Source organism: Triplophysa dalaica, chromosome 18, assembly GCF_015846415.1.
Source record: "Triplophysa dalaica isolate WHDGS20190420 chromosome 18, ASM1584641v1, whole genome shotgun sequence".
NCBI lineage: Eukaryota > Metazoa > Chordata > Actinopteri > Cypriniformes > Nemacheilidae > Triplophysa > Triplophysa dalaica.
The window spans coordinates 21,262,896-21,288,005 of record NC_079559.1 but is presented as its reverse complement, the minus strand read 5'-3'; the positions used below and the strand labels follow the sequence as shown (position 1 = coordinate 21,288,005).

At 41.6% G+C, this 25,110-nt stretch overlaps 1 protein-coding gene across 2 annotated transcripts; it reads left to right on the top strand.

Annotated features, from left to right (window-relative positions):
* Positions 1-22,971, top strand: LOC130440224 (DDB1- and CUL4-associated factor 1). Of its 2 annotated transcripts, none has more exons than XM_056773206.1 (25): positions 1-169; positions 5,503-5,621; positions 8,430-8,506; positions 8,671-8,744; positions 8,813-8,926; positions 9,009-9,146; positions 9,838-10,353; positions 10,445-10,546; positions 10,637-10,795; positions 10,887-11,066; positions 11,890-12,099; positions 13,857-14,026; positions 14,108-14,232; positions 14,310-15,360; positions 16,658-16,876; positions 16,963-17,161; positions 17,397-17,479; positions 18,588-18,672; positions 18,807-19,040; positions 20,425-20,518; positions 20,822-20,926; positions 21,242-21,315; positions 21,406-21,498; positions 21,688-21,976; positions 22,260-22,971. In XM_056773206.1, exons 2-25 carry the CDS (start codon positions 5,503-5,505, stop codon positions 22,313-22,315), a joined length of 4,566 nt encoding a protein of 1,521 aa, XP_056629184.1. In that variant the 5' UTR covers positions 1-169; the 3' UTR covers positions 22,316-22,971. The 2 variants fall into 2 exon arrangements, with proteins under 2 accessions (XP_056629184.1, XP_056629183.1); XM_056773205.1 differs by having other exon boundaries at positions 22,257-22,971.
* The last annotated feature ends 2,139 nt before the right edge of the window (positions 22,972-25,110 follow it).

Sequence of the window (25,110 nt, the reverse complement as noted above, 5' to 3'; positions counted from 1 at the left end):
TAGTGGTCGCCATCATAAAGTTGCAGCAGCACATTGCTGAAGATAGACACGAGTGATATGAGCGTTTATATAAGGTTATTCATGGTGTTATAACGCTGTGTGACGCGCGTCAGCTGCTCTTTGCACGACCCCGAGTGATTCTGAGGCGGAGTGTTTGTGTTCGCTGAAGGTGAGACTCCAGCGTTAACACACACGAGCACATGGACTGTAAACACTGTTTATATTCTGCTTTAGTCTGGAATAGCTGTCATTCTGTCTCGTGAACTGTGAATGCGGGACACGCGTGGGGCTGAAGTTACACTGCTGTGTTTATACACGCACATCACGCATTCTCCTGCTGTAGAACATGACTGTGACGTTTCTTAACCGAATTGTAAATATGTTTACCGTGCACATGTAAATCTCTTCTTGTACGATACTGTGCGGGACGGCGTCGATTGTGTGGCGATGTCTGTGTGAACGCGCTTTCTGTGACAGCTTGAGTGTCAAGTTCAACGATATATGAGAATGATTTGCAGAAGTCTACGTCAAAATGCACAGCCACATATGAAGACTCTTTCGCTTCAAATGACACCTGAAAAAATCTTTTCGGAACAAATGCAAAACAAATGTCTGCCGGTCACGCATGCGCGGCAGGTGGCGCTGATCGAGAATAATTTCAAAACTCTGATCGTTTTTAAATGTTTGTTTTCTTGGACAAGATTAAATGTTCATTTTTAGCAACCAATCACCAATGCTTTTAACATTCTCAAACATTATGACCTAGCACATTATGTAGCCATATTAGGAGCTGTGGTGACGGTTAAAGTCCTACTGCATTTGATACTGTTACCGTTTAAAACTCTAGAAAACAATCGTTTCGAGCTTAAAACGGAAAACATTTTCCTGTGACCATTTCTTCGTGCATTAACATAACTTGAATATACCTACACTCTTGCTTCATTTGGTATACATGGATTCATTAACGTGAACATTAGGCACCTCCTCCAGTGATTGTTGGGACACAGATGCCCAATTCGAGCTGTGAGCTTGCAGAAGCAGAACGCTTTAGTGCCAGAAATATGTGCCATCCTTATACAGTTTGTGTATTAAAACTGCTTTTGATCTAACTGTCTAATTACTTTTGGTCCCTTATAAAAGGGGAGGAGCTTCATATTAAAGAGCTGTGATTCCTAAAGCCTTCAGCTAATCTGGATGTGAATACACTAAATAAACCCAAGACTGTGCACTTACACAGCTAAAATAACACAAAATGTGCTTCTGTCCAAATATTAATAAACCTAACTGTATATCTATAGCTGATATCTGTTAACGTGATTGGCTACAGGGTTATGATGTCGTAAACCAAGGCAGTTTTAAGCTATTTTTTTAAACCATTTTGGTAAACTGCAATGTTATGGATAGGCTGTCACGATTATGAAATTTGGCTAACGGTTAATTGTCTTATAAATCATGGCGATTATAACGGTTAATTGTATGTTTTATGGCTTTGGCATTTAATTCTCAAATTTTTTGTTTGTTTATGAAAGATTTTGGGGATTTTGATATTAATCCGCATCGGCCAATTGTGCTGCAAATTATCCCGATTAACAGTCCGGTGCATCTGCGAGCAGCTAAGCGTTGTTGTGGAACAGATTACACTGCTGCTTGCGGCAAACAGGCGGTAACGCGCAAGTGGCTAAATTATTACAGTAGCCCGCGTCATGTAGAGCTCCGGCAGTCACGTGACCTTTTCTGTTCACATCGCCACACTGGCAGGCAGTGACAGCCTGGAGCCAATTTGAAATGAACGAGGCCAGCATGAGATTCAAGATTACAGAGTTCACTGCGCACTTTAATTCAAAGGACATAGAGCTGTGCATAGCAAAACTTAAAAGATGAAACATAACAGATCACTAATATGCCCTGCGGGGTACTTTTAACATGTGGCAAAGAAACGTGAATTAAATGTCCAAAATAGTCTATTAAAGGTCTTTGCTCTTAAAAAGGGTGTACTTGCGTTATTAAATTATCATCACTTAATCAGTGGCATAAAATGACAATAATATCGACTATTGCAATTATTTCTGATGTAATTAATCGCCAAATAAAAAGCTGCTATCACAAAACTTTCATCAGCGCCACATGTCTGTTAGGGATGCAGGAATGTATGTCTTGACACTAAGATAGGGGTGCGTGATAAAACTCAAATCTTTTATCGGGATAAAAGCAATTTTATATCACAGGCAGTTCTTCTCATCTTTTTAGCTTTTATGAGAGAAAATCATTTATAGAAGACATGAGAGGTTGGTTTTATTTATATAAGAGAAGATGAATGGCTGTATTGTACTGGACAGTAAGATGTTTCACCTGCTGATGTGATGTGTTCATTTAACTTTTAGGAGATAAACTAGGAATGCACCGATCCGATACTCTGGATGGGAATTTGGTCTCATATGGGTCTTTTTGGCTGGATAGGGTATCAGACTGACGGGTGTAAATCCGATCTGTGCGTTAACTGTGGATGTTGCTCTTAAGCTTCAAAAAGAACTTACTATCACAAAACCACTGTTCATTCATACACAATAACTCGAGTTCAGAGAGCAATGAGCGATATGTCATACAGGAGAAATAATACAGTAGGTGCAAATACAAAGTAACTGGTTTCAACAAAAATTACACCACTACCTGTTGAGAGAAAGAGAGGGTTAGTGTTTTTATTTTTAATTTTAATTTCACAGAAGAGATGGATAGTAAAAAACATATAAGATTATGATGTACTCAAGGATTATAAATTAAAAACAACATTTATTTATTAAATGTAGTGGAGTAAAAAGTATAATGTGCTTTATAATGCAGAGAAGTATTTTTTGTCCAAAGTAAAAAGCAATATTGAGATCCCGATTATTTAACATGATTACTCATTAACTTTTAACTCTTTCCCCGCCAGCCTTTAAAAAAAAAAAAGTTTTTAAACATTTTCACCCAACTTTAATGGCTCACAATAAATTTTCTGTAAAGAATATATGGACAATTTCGATATTTGTTCGTTTTTTTATCACTCCGTAGATGTGGTTAGGTTTCTTTTGCAAATGCATCGCTTTTGCCACCCAGATTACACATGGAACAATCATTAAAAACCGCTAAAACATATATGTTCTAGGTTCTGGAATTCTGTACTTTTCCCCAAAGTTGTGTAACAGCGCCACCTACTGTACAACAGTACAAACACTGATTGCCATAATAACTCGTCTTTGTTGGGGAACCATTTTTTTTAAATGTCGAGATAACTCAGCAATGGCGGTGAAAGAGTTAAAACAACATTGACTTTTAAACTACAAATTCAACTGAAAAATAAATGTAAAGAAACATCACAGCTGAACCACTGTAAAGGAAGGGGGTGAGCTGTGGATTTATACCACAAGAAAAGAGGATCCTTGCTAGAGGTCGACCGATATAAGTTTTTCAGGCCGATACCGATTATTTCCATATGAATTAGACCGATAGCCGATATTTTGAACCGATATATATATGGTGTAAAAAGGTAAATTTATATAGAAATTAAGAACACAGGCTCTGAAACATTTTAAAGATTTAAAAAATCTTTCATAAAGACTGAGAAATCTTAATCATAACACTTATATTAATAATAACAAAAGAAAGAAGGGAGCACCCAGCAGAATTCTGTGAACATTTTGTAAACCACAAGCAACACAACAAAAAAACAACAAGGAACAAATGAAAAAATGAATTGAATGGAATAAATTATATTCATTTATGGAAAAAATATGTTCTTATGACTTTAACATTGCATACAATACTATTCAATTAATCATTTAGATCATCATTGGATTAACTAGAACATATTGAATTTATATATTAAGTGTAAATAATTATATTGCCTTCATAGCTTTATTGTGTATGTTGTTGAAAAGACCTCAAATGTTTTCATGAAGCTATAAGATTAAAAGCATATTTTAGACACACTTAGTTAGTACATTAGCCTATTCCTTGAGTGTATTGTTGGCAAGACGGGCATTTAATCACACCCGTGTGTGTCTCTGAACATTTATGTGTATAAATAAGTTGCGAAAAATAACTTGATCTAACATTTGTCGCGAGCAGCCTGAGATTGCGGAGTCTGTGCGTGTGTGTGTGTGTGAGCGCTCTGACTGAAGACCGACGATTCAAGTTCTTAATGCTTTAAAATGGCTTGTATTTTTTAAATGGCGTAACTTAATAAGACGTGCAAAACTCCAGCTTGATCAATTACAAGAAAAGCGTGCAGTGTGCTGCTCGCTTGCAGAGCAAAATCATTGTTATACTGTGGATGTGAATTATATCTACATGATAATAATGCGTAAATCCTGCGGAACCTGCAGGAAACCCGCAAAGCTGCTGCGAAATTCAGGCACTATTGAAATTGAAGTGTTTCGCATCTTCAGTGTAGTGGATTGATTTGCACTATTTGTGTCTGTTTATGTTCTTATTAGTTTAGTGTTATATCATCTGTCATGGTATCTGTGTTTGTTATGTGCTACTGATGAACAGTGAAGGTTCTCACTGCTGCACTGTCACAGGCCACGACTCAAACATCACACTCATCTGCTCCGCTGATCAGTGCCCAATCACAACTCATGTAAAGAAATGCTTCCGCACATCACCTGTAGTAGCAATTACAAACTGAGATGGCGACATAGAGTTCAATCCTACGGACTGCATCTTTAAAACTAGGGATACACCAAATTCTTGAAAATTCTTGTCCGAAGCCAAATTAAAATAAATTCTTGGCTGAAAGCAGAACACAGCACATGGCTTTTGGCTATTTTTTCACTATTGCACAAACTGATTGTTACAAACGTCTGGTCCTGCAAAACAGTCAGAAATTCATAATGAGTATACTTCATGTGTTTGAGCAGCTTAAAATCTTGTATTCAGGTTCATTCCATGATTTACAAATGATTCCATGATTGAAAGCAACTACAAACCGTTCTTTTATTTGGATCAGTGATGTTAAGATGCCATCTAGAGGAGAATGTTGGGTAACACTTTCCTTGAAGCATGTATGTATACTGCATTCTAAAGAGTTATTAAAGGGTAAAATCAAATGCATTAAAATTCTTCATAATGTGTGTTTTATGTACTTGTAACGAAGTATAACCAATTTAAATGTATTGTGTAACAATGAATTAATAATTGTTATAATGTTCTAACTACTTTTATAATGTATTATACATACATGCTTCGAGGAAAGTGTTACCGAATGTTGTTATGAATTCATTGTTATGTTCATATGGCTGTGTGTCTTTTATCTGTGATTTATCAGTGTCGTTTATACACCTGATTTGTACTTTATTGATTTGAACTGGTTTTAGATGCTCATGTTTTTGTTTTCCACCGGTGAAATGGTTTGACTTCTCCACACATGTAAAAGAGTGGTGAAAGGTGTATTATTTGCTGTGTGTACTGTTTGTCATTGCACTGTGTTTGTAAACAGTCTGTTGTTGTTGTTGTGTGTTTCAGATGGCGTCTGGCGGCGGCGAGGGAAGCGTGGACTCTAAAGCAGAGCTGAGCTCTCTACTGGAGCAGTGGGAACGAGAACAACAGTCTGGAACAAATGAACTGCTCAACATTCTCACCAAGTGAGACAAAACAACACACACCAAACATTACTATAGATTACTGACACGCCTTCATGTGTGTCAAAGTCATTACAGCACTGGAATGTTATAATATCACTAGATATTCACAAAACATTTGATCACCACTACAGCTCTCATAAATAGCTGTATACATGTAAAAAGCTGTAAAAGTTTCCTCTTGAAACCTATTCACAACTCTGCAGAGTGCAACTTTTACTAAGGAGCCAAAAGAAATCTTAATGTTAGGGCGGGGTTGACCTGTTTGCTATGGATAATGTCAGCAAGCTCACTGACTACGACTCAAGTGATTGGCTGATAGAGGATGGGTCTCTGTCAGTCATTTAAACATAGAAATATTATAGAATGAGGTATCATGCTGACAAATCTAAATTGTTGTAATATGACTTCATGACTAAGATCATTTTACTTTATTTTAAAATAAAAATGTAATTTACAGTTGAAAGAAAAAGTATGTGAACCCTTTGGGCTTACTTGGATTTCTTCATAAATTGGTCATAAAATGTGTTCTGATCTTCATCTAAGTCACAACAATAGAGAAACACAGTCTGCTTAAACTAATACCGCACAAACATTATACGTTTTCATGTTTTTATTGAACACAACATGTAAACATTCATAGTGCAGGGTGGAAAAAGTATGTGAACCTTTGGGTTTAATAACTGGTTGACCCTCCTTTAGCAGCAATAACCTCAACCAAACGTTTCCTATAGTTGCAGATCAGACCTGCACAACGGTCAGGAGAAATTTTGGACCATTCCTCTTTACAAAAGTGTTTCAGTTCAGCAATATTCTTGGGATGTCTGGTGTGAATCGCTCTCTTGAGGTCATGCCACAGCATCTCAATCAGGTTGAGGTCAGGACTCTGACTGGGCCACTCCAGAAGGCGTATTTTCTTCTGTTGAAGCCATTCTGTTGTTGATTTACTTCTATGCTTTGGGTCGTTGTCCTGTTGCATCGTCCATCCTCTGTTAAGCTTCAGTTGGCGGACAGATGGTCTTAAGTTTTCCTGCAAAATGTCTTGATAAACTTTGGAATTCATTTTTCCATCGATGACAGTAATCCGTCCAGGGCCTGAGGCAGCCAAGCAGCCCCAAACCATGATGCCCCCTCCACCATATTTCACAGTTGGGATGAGGTTTTGATGTTGGTGTGCTGTGCCTTTTGTTCTCCACACATAGCGTTGTGTGTTCTCTCCAAACAACTCAATTTTGGTTTCATCTGTCCACAGAATGTTTTGCCAGTAGTGCTGTGGAACATCCAGGTGCTCTTTTGCAAACTTCAAACGTGCTGCAATGTTTTTTTTGGACAGCAGTGGCTTCCTCCGTGGTGTCCTCCCATGAAGTCCATTCTTGTTTAATGTTTTCCTTATTGTAGATTTGTCAACAAAAATGTTAGCATGTGCCAGAGATTTCTGTAAGTGTTTAGCTGACACTCTAGGATTCTTCTTCACCTCATTGAGCATTCTGCGCTGTGCTCTTGCAGTCATCTTTACAGGACGACCACGCCTAGGGAGTGTAGCAACAGTGCTGAACTTTCTCCATTTGTAGACAATCTGTCTTACCGTGGACACATGGACATCAAGGCTTTTAGATATACTTTTGTAGCCCTTTCCAGCTTTATGTAAGTCAACAATTCTTGATCGTAGGTCTTCTGAGAGCTCTTTTGTGCGAGGCATGGTTCACATCAGACAACGCTTCTTCAGAACAGCAAACTCAAAACTGGTGTGTGTTTTTTATTGGACAGGCCAGCTTTAATCAACACATCCAATCTCATCACATTGATTGGACCCCAGGTTGGCTGACTCCTGGCTCCAATTAGCTCTTGGAGAAGTCATTAGCTTAGGGTTTCACATACTTTTTCCACCCTACACTATGAATGTTTACATGTTGTGTTCAATAAAAACATGAAAAAGTATAATGTTTGTGCGGTATTAGTTTAAGCAGACTGTGTTTCTCTATTGTTGTGACTTAGATGAAGATCAGAACACATTTTATGACCAATTTATGAAGAAATCCAAGTAAGCCCAAAGGGTTCACATACTTTTTCTTTCAACTGTAAATATTTTAAAATGTTTTGTGAACTCCAGTGAACCGGGAGTTATGATTGTTTTTATTTTCATATTTTGCGCATTTCCCAGTGAAATGGAAATTGGAATGAGAAAAATAGTGGGTGTGGCTTTTCTCTTTCTGTTTGTATAAAAACAGCCGTTGCATTTTGAAATGGAACTGGCAGCAGACTGACAGTTGAAGGGGATGAGTTAACAGATGCTCCGCCCATGCTGTTTAACATGCGTATATAAAATAGGAGTTGTCTTTTTTAATTTCACTGGGACTTTAAAGAAACATTCCTCTTTCTTTAGAAATATGCTCATTTTCCAACTCCCCAAGAGTTAATAAGTTCCGCTTTGGAACGTATTCTGCTGATCTCCGGGTCAGCTTTTAGCATAGCTTAGCATAGATCATTGTATCCAATGAGACCATTAGCATCACGTTCAAAAATGACCAGAGAGTTTTGATATTTTCCTATTTAAAACTTGACTCTTCTGTACTTATATCCTGTGATAAGACATGCAGAATATGAAAAGTTAAAACGCTTTGTGACATACTCTTAGCACAAACATTTCGGACACGCCCATTGTTTAAATAAAAAAAAGAAATCTCTTCAATCGTCACGTTAGGAGCAACTCTTAGGCTTAAAAATGTTTTGTGAATACGAGCCCAAATGTGTGCTGGATCTGAAGAGCTGTGAAGTTCAGTATTTTATTTACACTGTCCTCAATTCCTGAAGGATTTCTGAGCTTGTCGAGAGGGAGACAGAGGAATATCACAAGGCCGATCCCGATCCGTTTGATGACCGACATCCTGGTAAAAACCTTTAGTTATGCTTAACTCATGGACGTGTCCACTTTCTGACATTCATGACTGTGTCGGGTCCTGAAATTGAGTTTCAGATTGAAAATATATACTGAAATGATGCAGTCGTGCAGGTCATGTTATACTAATGAAATCAATCTTGTTTTGTTGTGAAGGACGGGCAGACCCGGAGTGCATGCTGGGACACCTTTTGAAAATCCTGTTCAAGAATGATGATTTTATGAATGCGGTAAGATGGATGCATGAGCCCAGTGTTCCACGCGGAGCAGCGTTTGACGTGTTTGTGTGTTTTTCCAGCTGGTGAATTCATACGTGATGAGCAGCAGAGAGGTGTCGCTGAACACTGCCGCCTGCAGACTGCTGCTCAACATCATGCCAGGCCTCGAGACCGCTGTGGTCTTTCAGGAAAAGGTGCTTTTTTTATTTGTCATAACTGTTGGCTGTATGAGATGAGCAGGTTATGATCGTGTCTGTGTTGGTGTGTTTGAGACAGGATGGCATTGTAGAGCGGTTGTTCAAATGGGCTCGGGAGGCTGAACAGCCCCTCAGGATCTACGCCACCGGACTGCTGGCTGGAGCCATGGAGAATCAGGACATTGCTGCTAACTATCGCGAGGAGAACTCTGTACTCGTGAGTGCCATGATGCCTTCAACACTCATGACGTACATGTGTATGCAGATCTCTGTGTCCAGATTTTGCTTCCACTGATGTAGTCACATCTGCACTTACACTCAAGTGCCTCATTATGTTTGCTGACACGTTACATTGTGCTAGAATGTGTTGTCACGCTACCAACATGCTAAAGCACGCTAACGATATACTAAAATGTTCAAACATCTGATTATTGTGTTATAGCATGTCAGTGTCACGTTAAAATCGTATTTGATAGCGTTAAGATGGTCAAATATTCTTGTTTTAATATGATCATTATGAACATTATTCAACATGCTGATGTGATGCTAAAACATGCACAGCAAACAATTTATTGTATATTTAATCAAGCTTTAGAAACTACCACAAACTTAGATAATTAAGATTGGACATCCTCCACAGACTACATGAAGTTTGTCCCCAAACGTCTAGTTGACAACATGGATCCAGGCGTAGTCTGAACCCACTGCTACCTCACAGATGATGTTTTTGACACCTCTGACCTTTCACAGAAATGTTTCATCCTGCAGTCTGACAGAAATGGAGTTTCTTCAGGGAATCTCTGGAGTGATGCCAATAAAGACGGCAGAAAGGAAATGGATGTTACAAGCCTGTAATTGAACCGTTTTGCATTTGTAGTCAATGCTGAATGTGGTGATGTGTGTTGCAGGTTCCTCTGATGCTCCAGAGGCTGCGAGAGCTTCAGGATAAAGATGGCGAGAACAGGAGGGACTGTAAACGTCCGCTGAAGAGCGCCCCGCCGCCGCTGCTGCTGCCTGTGGATGAGGAGGCCGTGGATGGAGAATTCCCCCACAGCGTCCCGCTCGCTCCGGTGGAGCAGAAGAGCTCGGACACCGATCCGCCCTCGAAGAGCACCGGCAGGTGTGCGGGGATGAAGGGTCAGATGAAACCCGCTGTACCTCTCACGATGGACTCCAGCGAAGCGGATCCTCCCGCAGAGGGTGCGAAGAATTGGAGGAAGACGGAGAACGGAGGCAAAGTAAAGCAGAAGCTCAACTTCACCACGCCGGATCTGGAGCGCAGCTTCAGTGAGCTGTCCAACAGCAGCTGGTCCGAGATGAGCCCGTGGGTCATAGGAAACAGTTATCATCTGTACCCGCTCACAGACGGCATAGAGCAGCGTCTTATACTGCAGTACCTCACGCCGCTGGGAGAATACCAAGAGGTAACTTCAGAAAAACAGTTGGCTCCGAGATCATACATGACTTGCGGTCAGAATTCAGTGTAATGACACGGTTCTCTTTCTGTCTGTGTAGCTGTTAGCAGTTTTCATGCAGCTGGGCGCTCGCGAGCTTCTGATGCATTACATGGACCTCAAACAGACCAATGATGTCCAGCTGACTTTTGAAGCCCTGAAGGTATTTGAGAAGTATCTCACGCACACACTCGAGCAGTCAAACGCTCGTGATCTTCTGTGTGTGATAGTCTCTCTGGTGTTCTCTCTTCAGTACCTCGCTTCTCTCCTGCTCCATAAAAAGTTTGCGGCAGAGTTTGTGGCTCACGGCGGAGTGCAGAAGTTACTGGAGATCCCGCGGCCCTCTATGGCTGCCACCGGTGTCTCGCTGTGCCTCTATTACCTCGCCTACAACCAGGACGCCATGGAGAGGGTATCAGCGTGCCGTTCCATCGGGCTGGGTTGGGTTCAGACCATGTTTGGTGTGATGTTTTCATGTGTTGTGATGCGTGCGCTGTGTTCAGGTCTGCATGCTGCCGCATTCTCTGCTGTTGGAGGTGGTGAGCTACACGCTGTGGCTGCTGGAGTGCTCGCACGCGTCCGGCTGCTGTCACGCCACCATGTTCTTCTCCATCTGCTTCTCCTTCAGAGCCGTTCTCGATCTCTTCGACAAACAGGACGGCCTGAGACGCCTCGTGAACCTGGTACGCATCTGCGATCTGAAGTCAAAATTTAGACGAGAAAGTCTTGAAACAATTTGTTGAAATGTATATGTTTATTTAAGGGAACACGGACCGTACAGTTGGAACGGCATTGCAATAATAATAACTTTGTCACAGTACTTTAAAAATGACTGCTTACACATTTTTTTCCAAATGTTGTCTAGCATGGATCACGTGGTCATGTGGCTTTTCATAAAGTTATTCTGTATAGAGATGCACCAATACCGTTAGCTGTTTATTCAAAGTTATCTGCAGATACTGGTTCTGAAGATTAAATGAATATGAATAACTTAATAATTCATATGACTATGAATATTAAACACCCAACTAGTAATGGTGACATTTTCGATACAATTCATTGCATTTTCCCGTCCTCTTTTGATTGACAGGACATATCGGCCCTGATCATCGGCTGTTTTAACTAGCAGCCAATACTGATTATTGGCCAATCTATCGGTGCATCTCTAATTCTGTATCTCTTCTTTGCACATACATTTTGAAACTTTCACATAGGTTTTTTCCGTATTTGGCTCTCGTTTTTAAGGTGTCTGAGAATTGTTTAAAAAGGCCACTCAAAATCCTTGACGGATGCCGACAAGGCAGAAAATCAAACCCCGTCTGAATTTTTTTATGACGGACGAAAATATTAGAGGCAGTGTGTAAATGTGAATGACACAACGTGAGGTCGTATTTATTTTTTTACGTGCAGAAATTTCTGACTCAATGTGCAATGGACTTTAGAATCGTTATATTTCAAATCCTGTAATGAACGTTTGATTAACGGCCGTTTCGTTGTGTGATGTAGATCAGCACTCTGGAGATTCTGAATCCAGAGGACCAGGGGGCGCTGTTGAGCGACGATGAGATCTTCTCCAGCAGACAGACGGCTAAACACACCTGCATGGCTCTGCGCAGGTACTTCGAGGCTCACCTGGCCATCAAGGTGGAGCAGGTGAAACAGTCTCTGCAGCGCACAGAGGGAGGCGTCACCGTACACCCGCAGCCTTATTTCAAGGTACATTTGTCACTGCACAGCCTTCAGTTTCTCACGATATTTCGGTGAACTCTTGTTTTTATCGTATGTGTTTTCAAATTTATTTTTATTTCTAAAACAAATTTAAAAACAGCAACCAGGATGACCAAAGTGCTGGACAGTATAGACAATAATTTAAAAATAGTATATATAAAACCACAAAGCAGTGACATAAACAACTCCTAACAGTAAAACAAAAAGGCATTTGACTTTTGCTCTTATATGCATTGTCCAAGTCGAAATAGAATGCCTTTAAAGATGATTTTAATTTGCTCTGATATACTCATGGAGGCCGTTCCAGAGCCGTGGGCCAGCGATGGCAAATGCTCTATCCCCCTATGCTTATGCCGTGCTCGAGAGGTGGATTCTTCTATCCAGACATGTTCCTCAGACCTCAGGGATCCTGTTGGAGTAAAGGGATGGAGAACCTCGGACAAATAACTCTGTCCCAGACTATGTAGCGATTTAAAAACATGGAGTAAAAATTGTTATTCCATCCTAAAATGGATAGGCAGCCAATGTAATGATTTTAAGGTTGGAGTTACATGGTCTGACTTCGTTTCCTTGTAAAGAATTTTGCAGCAGCATTTTATTCTAATTGAAGGAGATGGATAGAAGATTTAAACGCCCCAAAGTTTAGTGAGTTACAATAATCTAATAGGGATTTAATCAGTGCATGAACGCCAGTCTCAAGAGATTAAGTAGAGAGAATAGGTTTGATCTTGGAAAGAAGACGCAATTTGCAAAAAGCATGAGTTGATCACGGGGTTAAGCTGCCTGTCGAGGTGAAGGCTATGATCCCAAAACATACCTAAGTTCTTAATGCAGGGTAGAGAAACAAAGGTAAATATTCCAGATCAATATAGTTGTCTCCATGTTTTCCAGGCAGACCAAAGACTATAACCTCAGTTTTAGAATCATTCAAAAATAACAACATTTGTGAAAACCAAGTTTTGACCTTCAATTTAATTCAAGTTTATTTTATTATATATTATATATATTATAAAGCGCTTTTCACAATGTGTATTGTTTCAAAGCAGCTTTACAGGAGCAAACAGGAAAAACAGAAAAGGTAAAACACAGCACAGTGCATGGTATTTATACAACGAGTAAGATCATTCTAATAAATAATATCTAATAAATAAATAAATGCAGTCTCCCGATGAGCAGGCCAACACTGCCCTGCTGTGGCGAGGAACCCAAACTCCCATGATTGAACCAGGCCCAGCCGGGAGGGCCAGATCCCCTCTGACGTGTCATGGCTGCACTCAGACTGCTGACATGTGACATGTGACCTCATCTTAACAATCAAAAAGGGGGTTCCGTGTATCAGGATCATTGCGTTTTATGGCTAGATAAATTTGCGTATCATCTGCATCGCAATGAAATGATACGCCATGTTTTCTATAAATGGAACCAAGGGGGAGTAAACGGAGGGTAAAAAGAATGGGAGCAAGAATCGAACCCTGGGGCACTCCACACATAACGATACATTTTGTGTAAGTGCAAAAAAGGGCGTCTTGTTTCTGGATTTCAAGAAGCGTTTCTCTGATTTCATGACTGTGTCATAACCTGTATTAAGAGAACTGCAGATGTTGATATGAGCTGATTGACAGTAAAATGTGAAAGATACAGATGGGTTATTTCGGAGGCTTGTGTACTTCTGCATTTTCCTTTTATGGCTCTGATCAGACGGCATGTCTAAGTACCAGCTGCTGTTGTGTTTGAATGTCTTCTAGGCATGTTCATACACACACGAGCAGGTGGTGGAGATGGTGGAGTTTCTGGTGGAGTACGGACCAGTACGTTTGTATTGGGAGCCTGCGGAGGTCTTTCACAAACTCTCCTGCGTTCAGCTTCTCTTGCAGCTCATTTCCATCGCCTGCGACTGGAGAACGTACTACGGCAGGTGAGTCTGGACAAACGCCTGCTGGTTATCTTGTCATTTGAGGAAAAGAGCTTGTTATTTTCTGGTCAATGTGTGTTTCAGGGCTGATACGGTGAGGTATGCTCTGGATATCTTGAGCATTTTGACAGTTATTCCTAAAACTCAGCTGCTGTTAGCCGAGAACGTTCCAGTGCTCGATGAGAGCGGTTCCACCATTTCTACCGTTGGTGAGGTTTTGTTTTGTTGCTCTTCAAACATGTCATCCCAGCGCTTGTAGCTAGACATTGATGTTTGCCGTCTCCAGGTATGAGCATCGTACTGGTGGTGGCAGAGGGCGAGGTGTTTGTGAACGATGCGGAGATCCAGAAGTCTGCCCTGCAGGTGGTGATAAACTGCGTTTGTGCTCCGGACAAGCGCGTCTCCAGCATCAGCAAGTTCATCTCCGGCACGCCGCGTCGCCGCCTGCCGCAGAACCACCGCGTAAGCGAGAGCGTGCTGGCGAAGATGTGGGATGTGGTGCAGTCGAACAACGGCATCAAAGTCCTGCTGTCCTTGCTCACCATCAAGATGCCCATCACGGATGCCGATCAGATTCGCGCCCTAGCGTGCAAGGCGTTGGTCGGACTGGCCCGCAGCGCCGCAGTGCGGCAGATCATCAGCAAGCTTCCGCTCTTCAGCAGCGGCCAAATCCAGCAGCTCATGAAAGAGCCGGTGCTTCAGGATAAACGCAGCGAGCATGTGCGCTTTTGCAAGTACGCAGCGGAACTGATCGAGCGCGTATCCGGGAAGCCGCTGCTAATCGGCACAGACGTTTCATTGGCGCGGCTGCAGCGTGCTAATGTTGTAGCTCAGTCACGCATTTCATTTCCTGAAAAGGAACTGTTGTTGCTAATTCGGAATCATCTGTTGTCTAAAGGTCTCATGGATACGGCGGTAGTGTTAACCAAAGAAGCCGAGCTGCCCATGGGGCTGCATGCCAGTGTCCTGCCGTTCAATCCTGTTTCAGTCTCGTCCCCGCCACCTCCGGCCGTCGCCATACCACGGACTCCTCGGCTCACCAACGGGGTCACGGGACGCCTGGGTGGCCACGCCCCTCATACGCCACCTCCCCAGCCCCGCCCCTCCACCTCACAGGCTCTGCTCCCTCCGCCTCCTGCTACATTTCACCACAGCAACGGCTCTCCTCTTATCGGCCGTATTGCGTTCTCGCGAGAGCGGCCGTCACCTTGTGTTTCTGCTGGAGCGAAGAGGCCAAAAGTGTTGAGACAGAAGTCAGACCACGGAGCTTTCAGCCAGAGTCCAGCCGTGAAGAAACAGCTGGACAGACATCTGCCCTCCCCTCCCACTCTAGACAGGTGTGTATGTGTTTCCTTTCTTCTGTGTAGATGGAAGGGATGATCCACGACTAGGCGTGCATTCCGACACCAAGTGAAAAATCATTTAGTTATCCTGCTTGGTCGTTTGCCAAGTCAAAGCTGTGATTGATGTTTAAAGACAGGTGAAAATAACAGTTTTGATCAAACTGACTGGAACTACCCTGAGGTTGCGCTAGGCTTTTTTATTGTTTGTCATTTTGACGGACAGGCTTGTTAAAGAATCTGTCATCTATTATCACCCGGCCGTCACTATGGTTCAAGGTGGGGTTATGTGGTAATTGGCATGTTTGTGACGTACTGGCGTTAACTCCCAGAACTTTCCTGTTGAAAAAAACAGCAGATGCTGGGTAAGGGATGTTTGATGCTTAGACCAGCACAAACCAGCATCAAACCATACCAAACCAGAATATGCTTCACGTGTTCTCGGAAATTCTGTAATTCATACTTTAACCCGAAAGTAATTTTTTCACTTGCTGGAACTTGAGTTTTTTTTCAAAAAGATGCTATAGAAAAACCCCTGTAAACACCGCACCACTGCACGCCTGCGTGTATATGCGTGCATGTGACGCGGGGGTCTGTGACGGATGCATCTGCACTGTGAGTTTTTGATTGTTAGTAAGCTCATGAATGGGAAACACACGTCCCTTCACGATCATTTGTTGATGTTCAGGACAGGGGTAGTAGCCTACAATCATGCTCGAATGAAGGGAAATGACGAAACGGGGAGTTACAAATTGCTCTTACTGAAATCCGTCAAAATGACCGATGGCCTTCAGATTTTTCAGTCACTGGTAAAAAAATCTGTCAATGACGGAGAATTTTCGGTTAACACGACCTCTGGAACAACCTGTACATTCAAACAACATACAGTTTTAATGCACACCTTCCAACCGATCAGAATCCAGTATTCAAACAGACTGTATTTGATAATTCTAATAGTTTTTCTCAGCAGATCAGTGTTGCTCTCAGAATTGAAAACTTGTCATTTCAATAAACGCTCAACACGTCATCATCATCGCAAAGACCTCCGTAATCTGTCTCCTTACCCTGATTCACAACACAGCAGCACAACTTCAACATATCCAATATAAGTTCATAGTTGTATTTTGTGTGACATGTCAGATTGATGTTGACTTCACCGTGTATGAACGTGAGTAGGTCAAGTGAACCTGTAATGTTATGTATAAGAACGAGATGGTAAATGTGACGAGATTTGCAGCTTTAATGCGTTCGTGTGAGTTTTGAAGCTAAATGTCAGCGTGTTTGGTGTTTTCAGTATCATCACAGAATATCTGCGAGAGCAGCACGCGCGCTGTAAGAATCCAGTGACGACGTGTCCTCCCTTCAGTCTCTTCACACCCCATCAGTGTCCTGAACCCAAACAGAGACGACAGGCGCCGGTGAACTTCACTCCTCGACACACACGCAGGGTGGTCTACCCCAAATACGGCGGTGTGGACGGAGCCTGTTTCGACAGGCATCTGATCTTCAGCAGGTAATGTGATGATGAGTTTGTGTGAGCAGATGAGATTGTTCATGTCTACTGTTAAAGTTTGTGTGTTCATGTTGTGCTTTGTCTAGGTTTCGGCCCATCTCTGTGTTTAGGGAGGCTGAGGAGGACGAGAGCGGCTTCATGTGTTGTGCGTTCTCCGCACGAGAGCGTTTCCTCATGTTGGGCACGTGCACGGGTCAACTCAAACTCTACAACGTGTTCAGCGGACAAGAAGAAGCCAGTTACAGCTGTCACAACTCTGCCATCACACACCTGGAGCCCTCCAGAGTAAGAAACACACACACACACACACATCAGTTCTTGAGTTGTATGTATGGGGTTAGTTTATGTAAAAGTGTAAATTTGTTGCTAAGAAGAAGAGAACGATGTCCGACCTGAGGGTGAGGCGATTCTCACGTGAATGAATGAATGAATGAATGAATGAATGAATGAACCCTGTTACCAATGACTAGTGACTGACAGGTCTCTAATGATGGATACTGAGATGTTTTGTGTTTGTCAGGACGGATCTCTGTTGTTGACCTCAGCATCATGGAGTTATCCGTTATCAGCACTGTGGGGTATGAAGTCCGTCTTCATTATGAAGTAAGTCCACATGTATCGCACATTTCCACTGTCAGGCCGAGCAGCTTTTGGGCACTATTTTAAAGATCCAAGCGCATGGACTAAAGTGCAGGGAGCAAGTGCTCTTATGCTCTGTCCGAATGCCAGTTTTATGACAAATGCTCTGCGTGCCAGTCTTTAGTTTCATCACATTTATAAGAGACAGATACAGCTGTAACATTATTACTGAAAACATCGGACGTGTGCGGGGGGAAGAGGGGCGGAACTAAAGCATGTGCACATACATTGCCAATAAAACCTTGATCAATAGGCAGTTATCCAACGACACTTATGAGCATATAAACATTTGTCAACACGCTAAACAGAACTGTTAATTTACAAGGCCATGCAACTAGAGGACTACAGCTGGAGTAAACAAAGGAGAGAATGAACAAGAATATGTTTTTAGACAAAAGACAGACAGTTATTGGTTAGTCAAATAAATGCGGAACAGGTGTAGACATATGACTCAGTTTCACTCACCACGCGAGGTTCATGTCCAGGATCTATTAGCACTGGGAGTGCTTCATCTATCAGTCTCTCAAACCATCTCCAAATCCAGCATTAAATCCAGTGTTTAAATAACATCATCACTGAACTGCACTGAAAAAAACAAACTCAGCTGAACTTTGTGAACGCAGTGCTCTCTCTCTCCTGCTCCAGCTGGTTGATGTGTGTGCAGGATCCTTCTCTCGCTCGCCCTGGTTGACGCGTGTGCTCTTTCTTCTGGCTGTGGTGGGTTGACGGGTGGGTGTGCTTTCCCGGGAGAATTGTCCAATAAGAAACCAAGAAAAGTTGTTACGAAATGGATTTTCATGTTCGGAAAAAACCTTTCTGAAACATGAACGCTGGGGGATTGTTTCGAGCACACAAATACTATATCATACATCCAACTCGTTTTTTGACATGTTGACCATGTTAATCATGAGAAGACTGCACGTGTAACCGTGAAAATAATTATTATTCCTTCTAATAATCGTCCACTGTCAAGTTTATAAGTGAGGACTGTGTCCGAGGAACACGAGAGAATGTCTAAAAAAATGTCTAAATGAGAGAAGAGGGTGTGATGAAACGAATGCTTGTGTTGCAGGCATTCTTTCCTGGATGATCATTATGTAGAGTTCAGTAAACTCTCTCAGGACCGTGTCATAGGAACAAAAGAGCACGTCGCACACGTAAGTCTTTTCTTGTGTCAGCGTTACACAATCATGTCAACTGGATGATTCATGATGAAGCCGTGTCGTTGTGTTATGTTTTCTGTCTGCTCTGACGTCATCTTTGTCATCTCGTGTATCTTTGTGGTTTTTAGATATACGACATTCAGACTGGACAAAAGACCCTGACCCTCAATAACCCTGATCTGGCCAACAACTACAAGCGCAACTGTGCCACATTTAACCCCACCGATGACCTGGTGCTGAACGACGGTGTCATGTGGGACGTCCGCACCGCTCAGGCCATCCACAAGTTTGACAAGTTCAACATGAACATCAGCGGCGTCTTCCATCCCAACGGTTTAGAGGTCATCATCAACACAGAGATTGTATCCTTAGACCTGACATCACTCGTGTTTCTGTGGAGTTTACATGTGTGTGAGGTTCATGAGTGTTGAATTATCTTTGTGAGCGTCTCCGAACACTCGTGTCTCTGATATTATGAAGTTTATTTAAAAGGGCCATATGCTATTATAACATTAATGTTTCCATATCATGCATTGTACTGCATATCTCTAGTGAGGTGATGACCTCATTTACATGTATTCATGTGACAGACACTTTCATCGCAAGAGTAGGAGAGCATTTAACATATTGTCAACATGCTACACAGTTACCAAGAGGATAAAAGCCAAAGCAAGCAAGGGAGAGAATGAACAACATGAATGACACACAGACAGATCTTGACAGTTATTGGTTAGTCAGAGGTGTGTCCTGGATTATGCTCATTTCTAATTGGGTGCTAAGTTAATGTGACTAATTCTTTACGCTCTCATCTCAAGCTGTTGCTTGAGCCCATATGCAGTTATGAGACGGAGAGAGAGAGCGAGCGAGCGAGACAGACAGACGCTCATATGCTCATGTGTTTGCTTCATTTAGACAGAAAAGTCAAGTATGGATATTTGTTTTCGCCGTATTCAACAGCCTGGTCATATCAGAGAAGCATTTGAAGAAAAACATGACAGAGTTTTCTGAGCCAGCTGCGGTTCTCACAGTGAGCGAACGCTTGCTGCGGTGTTTTTAAAGGCCGTTTATCTCTTCCACAGACGTGTTATTGACTTTAAGACAATCATTAGGTGTTATCTTTAACCCGCTTATAGTGTCATGTGGATTGCCTTTTCGCTCTTGTTTTTTGTGTGGACAGTTCAGCTCAGCGCTGCCACCTGCTGGTGTTGTTGAAAATGTAATTCTGCCCATAAATATGAATAGTTCTTTCTTCTCAAAGGATGGAGATTAGCTGTCATTTTGTTAAACAAAAGCGGTGGACAGTTAAACCTTATTCAGTTAATCTTGGCACAGTGATATGGAAGTGTAATTCAATCTACACATCAGGAAATACTTCATAGGTGTGCGTTTAACTGATAAACAATTTACTCCCGTGGAACCGTCAGCCAATCAGAATGAAGCATCCTACAGCCCTTTGCTTTTAATGCACACCTTCCAGCCAATCAGAATGCAGTATTCAAACAGACCATGGTACGAATCACATTCTTTCTCCCTCTTGAAGGCCGCAGGATGGAGCTGAAAACATCCAGATGAGAGCCGCTGTATTTCATTGTTTAAAGCAGATTTGAGATGTTTGTGTGCACCTAGACGGTGTGTGTCTTGGTTCAGGCGTCAGCGTTTGTGCAGTGACGCAGGTTTATAATGTGTTTGAATCAGCAAGGAGGCATTTCTCCGTCTTCAAAGCAGTTTACTTGACTCGAGCATCAGTGGGATTTAAGGACGTATCATCTTCTGCACACAGTACCAGCTCTCGATCAGTGCAGGATCGTCTTCAACAATAACGGGACGGTGATTTACGGAGGTGACACGCACACACACATGCACGCACACACACACGCACACACACACGCACGCACACACACATGCACGCACACACACATGCACACACACATGCACACACACATGCACACACACATGCACACACACATGCACACACACATGCACACACACATGCACACACACATGCACACACACATGCACACACACATGCACACACACATGCACACACACATGCACACACACATGCACACAGATGCTGTTGTTTGTAGTTTGTGTATTACTGTGCTAATGTCTGGTGGGATGTTGCTGATGTTGTGGACTGTAGCGATGCTTCAGGCTGATGATGAGGATGATATGATGGAGCAGCAGATGAAGAGTCCCTTCGGCTCCTCGTTCAGGACCTTTGATGCCACAGACTACAAACCCATCGGTGAGAGCCTCTATCTCTGTCCACTCGTCGCTTGCTCTCTTTGACAAATGTTTACAAAAAGCATTAAAGCTCAGGATGGTGTGTAAAGGACAAAGATCCCGCCCCCCTCAGTTCTTTCCAAAGCCATGCCTCTTTTGTCTCAATGACCTCATGTCTCATTCACCTGCGAGACGACATTACAGTATTTACTTAAGAACGAGGACATGTAGTCATTCTCAAATCCTTTATTCATCAATGATAGACACGTTTAGCAGCCTGTAAAAATACTATACTGTGGAGTCATTTGAATGTTTTTTTTCATGTTGATGTTTGCAGCCACCATTGATGTGAAGAGGAATATTTTTGACCTGTGCACAGACACTAAAGACTGCTACCTGGCCGTCATTGAAGTAGGTTTTCACAGCAGTCCGCCGGTTTAATCTGGAATGTTTCAGCGGCAATCTGTCAATGTTTGTGTTGTGTGTGATTGTGTGAAACAGAATCAAGACTCAATAAATATGGACACGGTGTGTCGACTGTATGAAGTGGGTCGACAGAGACTTGCTGAGGAGGAGGAGGATGAGGAAGACCAGGTTAGACACACTTATTTTTTTCAGAATATAGGAGGGTTTGTGAGATGTTTAGTTTTGAAAACATTTGGTGGAAAGATCCCAAACCCTCTTAAATCCCATCAGATGAGGACGCTGTGTGACTAGAAACCAGATTTTACTCAATCGTGTTGTGAGTCATGTTTCCATCCACATGTGGTGTTTTTCACGCAGGAGGATGACGATCAGGATGAGGATGATGATGATGATGATGATGACGACGACACTGATGATGACATTGATGACATCGACACTGACCCTCTGCTGGCGGAGCTTGAGAATGAGAATAATGGAGAAGAGGACGTGGAGCAGGATTTCTCTCCGTCAGACGATGAGGAGGTAGCTCGTCTGCTGGATGAAGAGGCAGATGATGATGATGACGACGACGACGACGACGATGATGAAGAAGACTATGAGGATTCTGACGACAATGAGAGAGATGTGGAGCTTGTGCTAGACAACAGTGAGTTGTGTCACAACACATGCAGTCTTCACTTTCACAAAGATGTGTTTTCTAACTACTGAAGATCCCGTTCAGGTGCTTAGATTTGAATATCAGAGGTGTGACCACAAGAAATCAAAATTACGGAACGGAATGTTTTTATGTTCTCAAGCGCACATTAGCCCATAATGCTGGATGTCTTGATATGCATAAAAACAGGACATTATGTAACAATTAGTGATTTTGTTAGTTTACTCGTTGGTTTGTCACCTGTGATGTTGTTGTTCTCTTGTTCCTCCAGCAGACAGCTCGGATAACTCGGACCTAGAAGATGACATCATCCTCGCTCTAAATGAGTGAGTGATTCTGAAGACATCCCTCAGAGACGGTCTGTGGCCCCCAAAATCGTCATTTAAATGGAATAACAGAAACAAAAATGTTTTATATGAAGACATCTGATATAGAACAAGTGTCATTTGTATGTACATACAAATTTTTGTTTATGCTGAAGTTCTTTTTACAGCCTTTTGCCCTCCTAAATGCCTGATCGGTTTGAGAGGACTGGAGGATTTTAAAGGAGAAGACCTCGTGGTCACTTTAGTTTTTCTTCGATCGAAGCTTGATCTTGTTGCATAGAGGCAGTTGCTGACAAAACTGCAGTAAAAATGAAACGTGTTCAGTTGTACAAGATGGTTTTCTTTTAGGCCCTGTTTTTCAATTAAAAGGATTTGATGGATCTTAAGACACCGAACGGTAATCTGTTATTTAATTCGGATGACTTTCTCAGCCATCTTTAGTCCTCTTTGCTCCTCGTCAGCTGTGGAGGAGGTGAAAGTTGCACAGACTTCAATTCTATTTCACATGCATTCAACATCTGTGTGAAGCTTCATTTATTTTCTGGTTCCATGGCCTTCATGTTTCCCCAAAGTAAAGAACTTAAAGCAACATCTTGTGTACAGAATGTATTAAAAATATTTTTACTATAAATGTTATTGCAATAAATCAGTCAATTGTCATTTGATTTTTCCCCTGTAGGTCTTTCAAATTGAATATCTGGTTGTGTGTATTCTTTACTCATGGTAAACATAGAAAAAGAGTGTATGAAAAAACAATGCTAACAGTAAGAAGTAAAGAGGGAATAGCAGCTGGTATGACCATTGCTCTGTCAGTCTTGAGTTTAAACATTGTCTGAACAACAGCAGAAACAATTATGCAATATAAGCTGGCAGGAAATAAGCAGAAAATATTTTCCCAATCAAATTAAAAACTTGTCTTTTTTTTGTCCTTTGACAGCGCTTGATCGTTTCCACTCTCATGTTAAAGATTATATCAACAAGAGGTGTGGAGTGGTCTCCTGTTTACTGTTTGTTTCTTTGAAGAACGATGTGACTGTTGTATTCAGCAATTCATTTAAAACCAATTTTAAGCAGCAAAGCATTTCTGGCACAAGCAGTTAGAAAACACTGTTTATTGTGGTTTGGGTGCACTGCAACAGATCACAGTCATCAGCACAAAATCCATAACTAAAGTACCAGATATAAGACAATCAATATAAACCATTAAAGGTAAAAGTCCCAAAACAGAACCCTGAGGAACACCACTCCTGTCATCTCTAGGAGCAGATAAGTGACCTGATGACGTCCTGCATTGAAGGCCTTATTTGCAGCTGAAGTTGTTATGGAACCCGTTTGGTTAAACAATTATCACATGTAGCATATTTCATTTTTTTTACCAAGAAATTTCTTTTAATGTTAATCTGAGAGATTTGCTTCCCTTTAATATCCAGAACACTCCTTCCACACACTTCCACACAGGGATGTCAATTGACAATTAGAATTATAATTGAAAAATGTAAGTTGATTTACCCGTATCAGGGGAATTAGTGAGTTGTCCTGTTTATTGTACCTGTTGTCCTGTGAGTTTGAGGCTTATGAACACAGCTCTGGTTTTACAGTTTGTTAAGTGGTGGATTGCGCTTACATAAATGGAAACACTCCGAGACAAACCATCTGTTTGGTGAAGGTACAATTATATTTGAGCCTAACTGCGTTAAACTACAGGAGCATAGTACAGGGACAGTCGTGGCCTAATGGTAATAGACTCAGACTTGTAACCGAGACATTGTCGAGTCTCACAACCAGCAGGGATTGAACGTGGGGGAGTGAATGAGGAACAGTCTTTTTAGTTAGAGATATGTTAGCATAATTAACTTGAATCCACATAATGTCCCTACGTATGTACAGAATTATTTTTTGTATATCTTTTTCGCAAATGAGTAAAAATGGGCCCACTTATTTGGCCAAATTTTCTAAGCAGTTTGACCTCTGTGAATTAATTTGCTTACTTTTTGTGTACACGGGCATCTAGATGTTGAAATCTGAGCAGGTTTTAAAAAAGGCATAGGGCATTCAAAGTTCTTCAAAAAATTTAAATGGCAGGAAAATGTCACATATTATATATCATGTTTTGATATGGAACAAATCATACAATAGTGTTTGACAACACCTGAAGTCAGACAAATGTCTCTGCACTATAGTAGTATAGTGTCTGAAACACACACGCAATAAAAACTCTTTTGAAAATTATAAATATACTCTCAGCAACCATGCTTTGTAAAATATGGATATTTGAATAAATATACACATCCACCGAACACAGTTTTCTATCTAAATTGTATACTGTATTTTTTACAACTTTGTAATCTAAACTGGAGAAATCGATTAGAATCAATAAGCAGCTTCAGATGAGTAATTGATCAAAATCAAATGATATCCAACCTAATCATTGTTATTGTTTTCTAGGCTAATCGACCCAATGTATTCTCCACAATATCTCAACCCACACAGACATGTTTCTATTTTAAGGGCATCGCTACATTCAGTTCAAGGATATTTCTAGTAGTTAGACTGTTTTGTGAAAAAGCAATAAATCATTTTTGACACCTGGAGCCCTCTGAGTCTCTCTAATGTATTGAAAGCCAGACCAACTCTGTGGTACTGATCTTATTCACAAGCTGAATGATATAAATCTTTCGTCATTTATTCGTAGAATTAAAAACAATTGATTTGACTTGATTCATTGGACCCTGTTTCCATCTGCTTCCTTTCAACTGTGCTGAAGTTGTGTTCAGGACTGTCGGCTCATGGTTGTGCCAC

Excerpts from the sequence above, each read along its gene's own strand:
- LOC130440224 (XM_056773205.1), top strand. The coding sequence starts at position 5,503 with ATGGCGTCTGGCGGCGGCGAGGGAAGCGTGGACTCTAAAGCAGAGCTG. Across the intron at positions 12,100-13,856 it reads ACCCGCAGCCTTATTTCAAG|GCATGTTCATACACACACGA; the intron begins GTACATTTGTCA and ends AATGTCTTCTAG. Across the intron at positions 18,673-18,806 it reads CAAAAGAGCACGTCGCACAC|ATATACGACATTCAGACTGG; the intron begins GTAAGTCTTTTC and ends TGTGGTTTTTAG.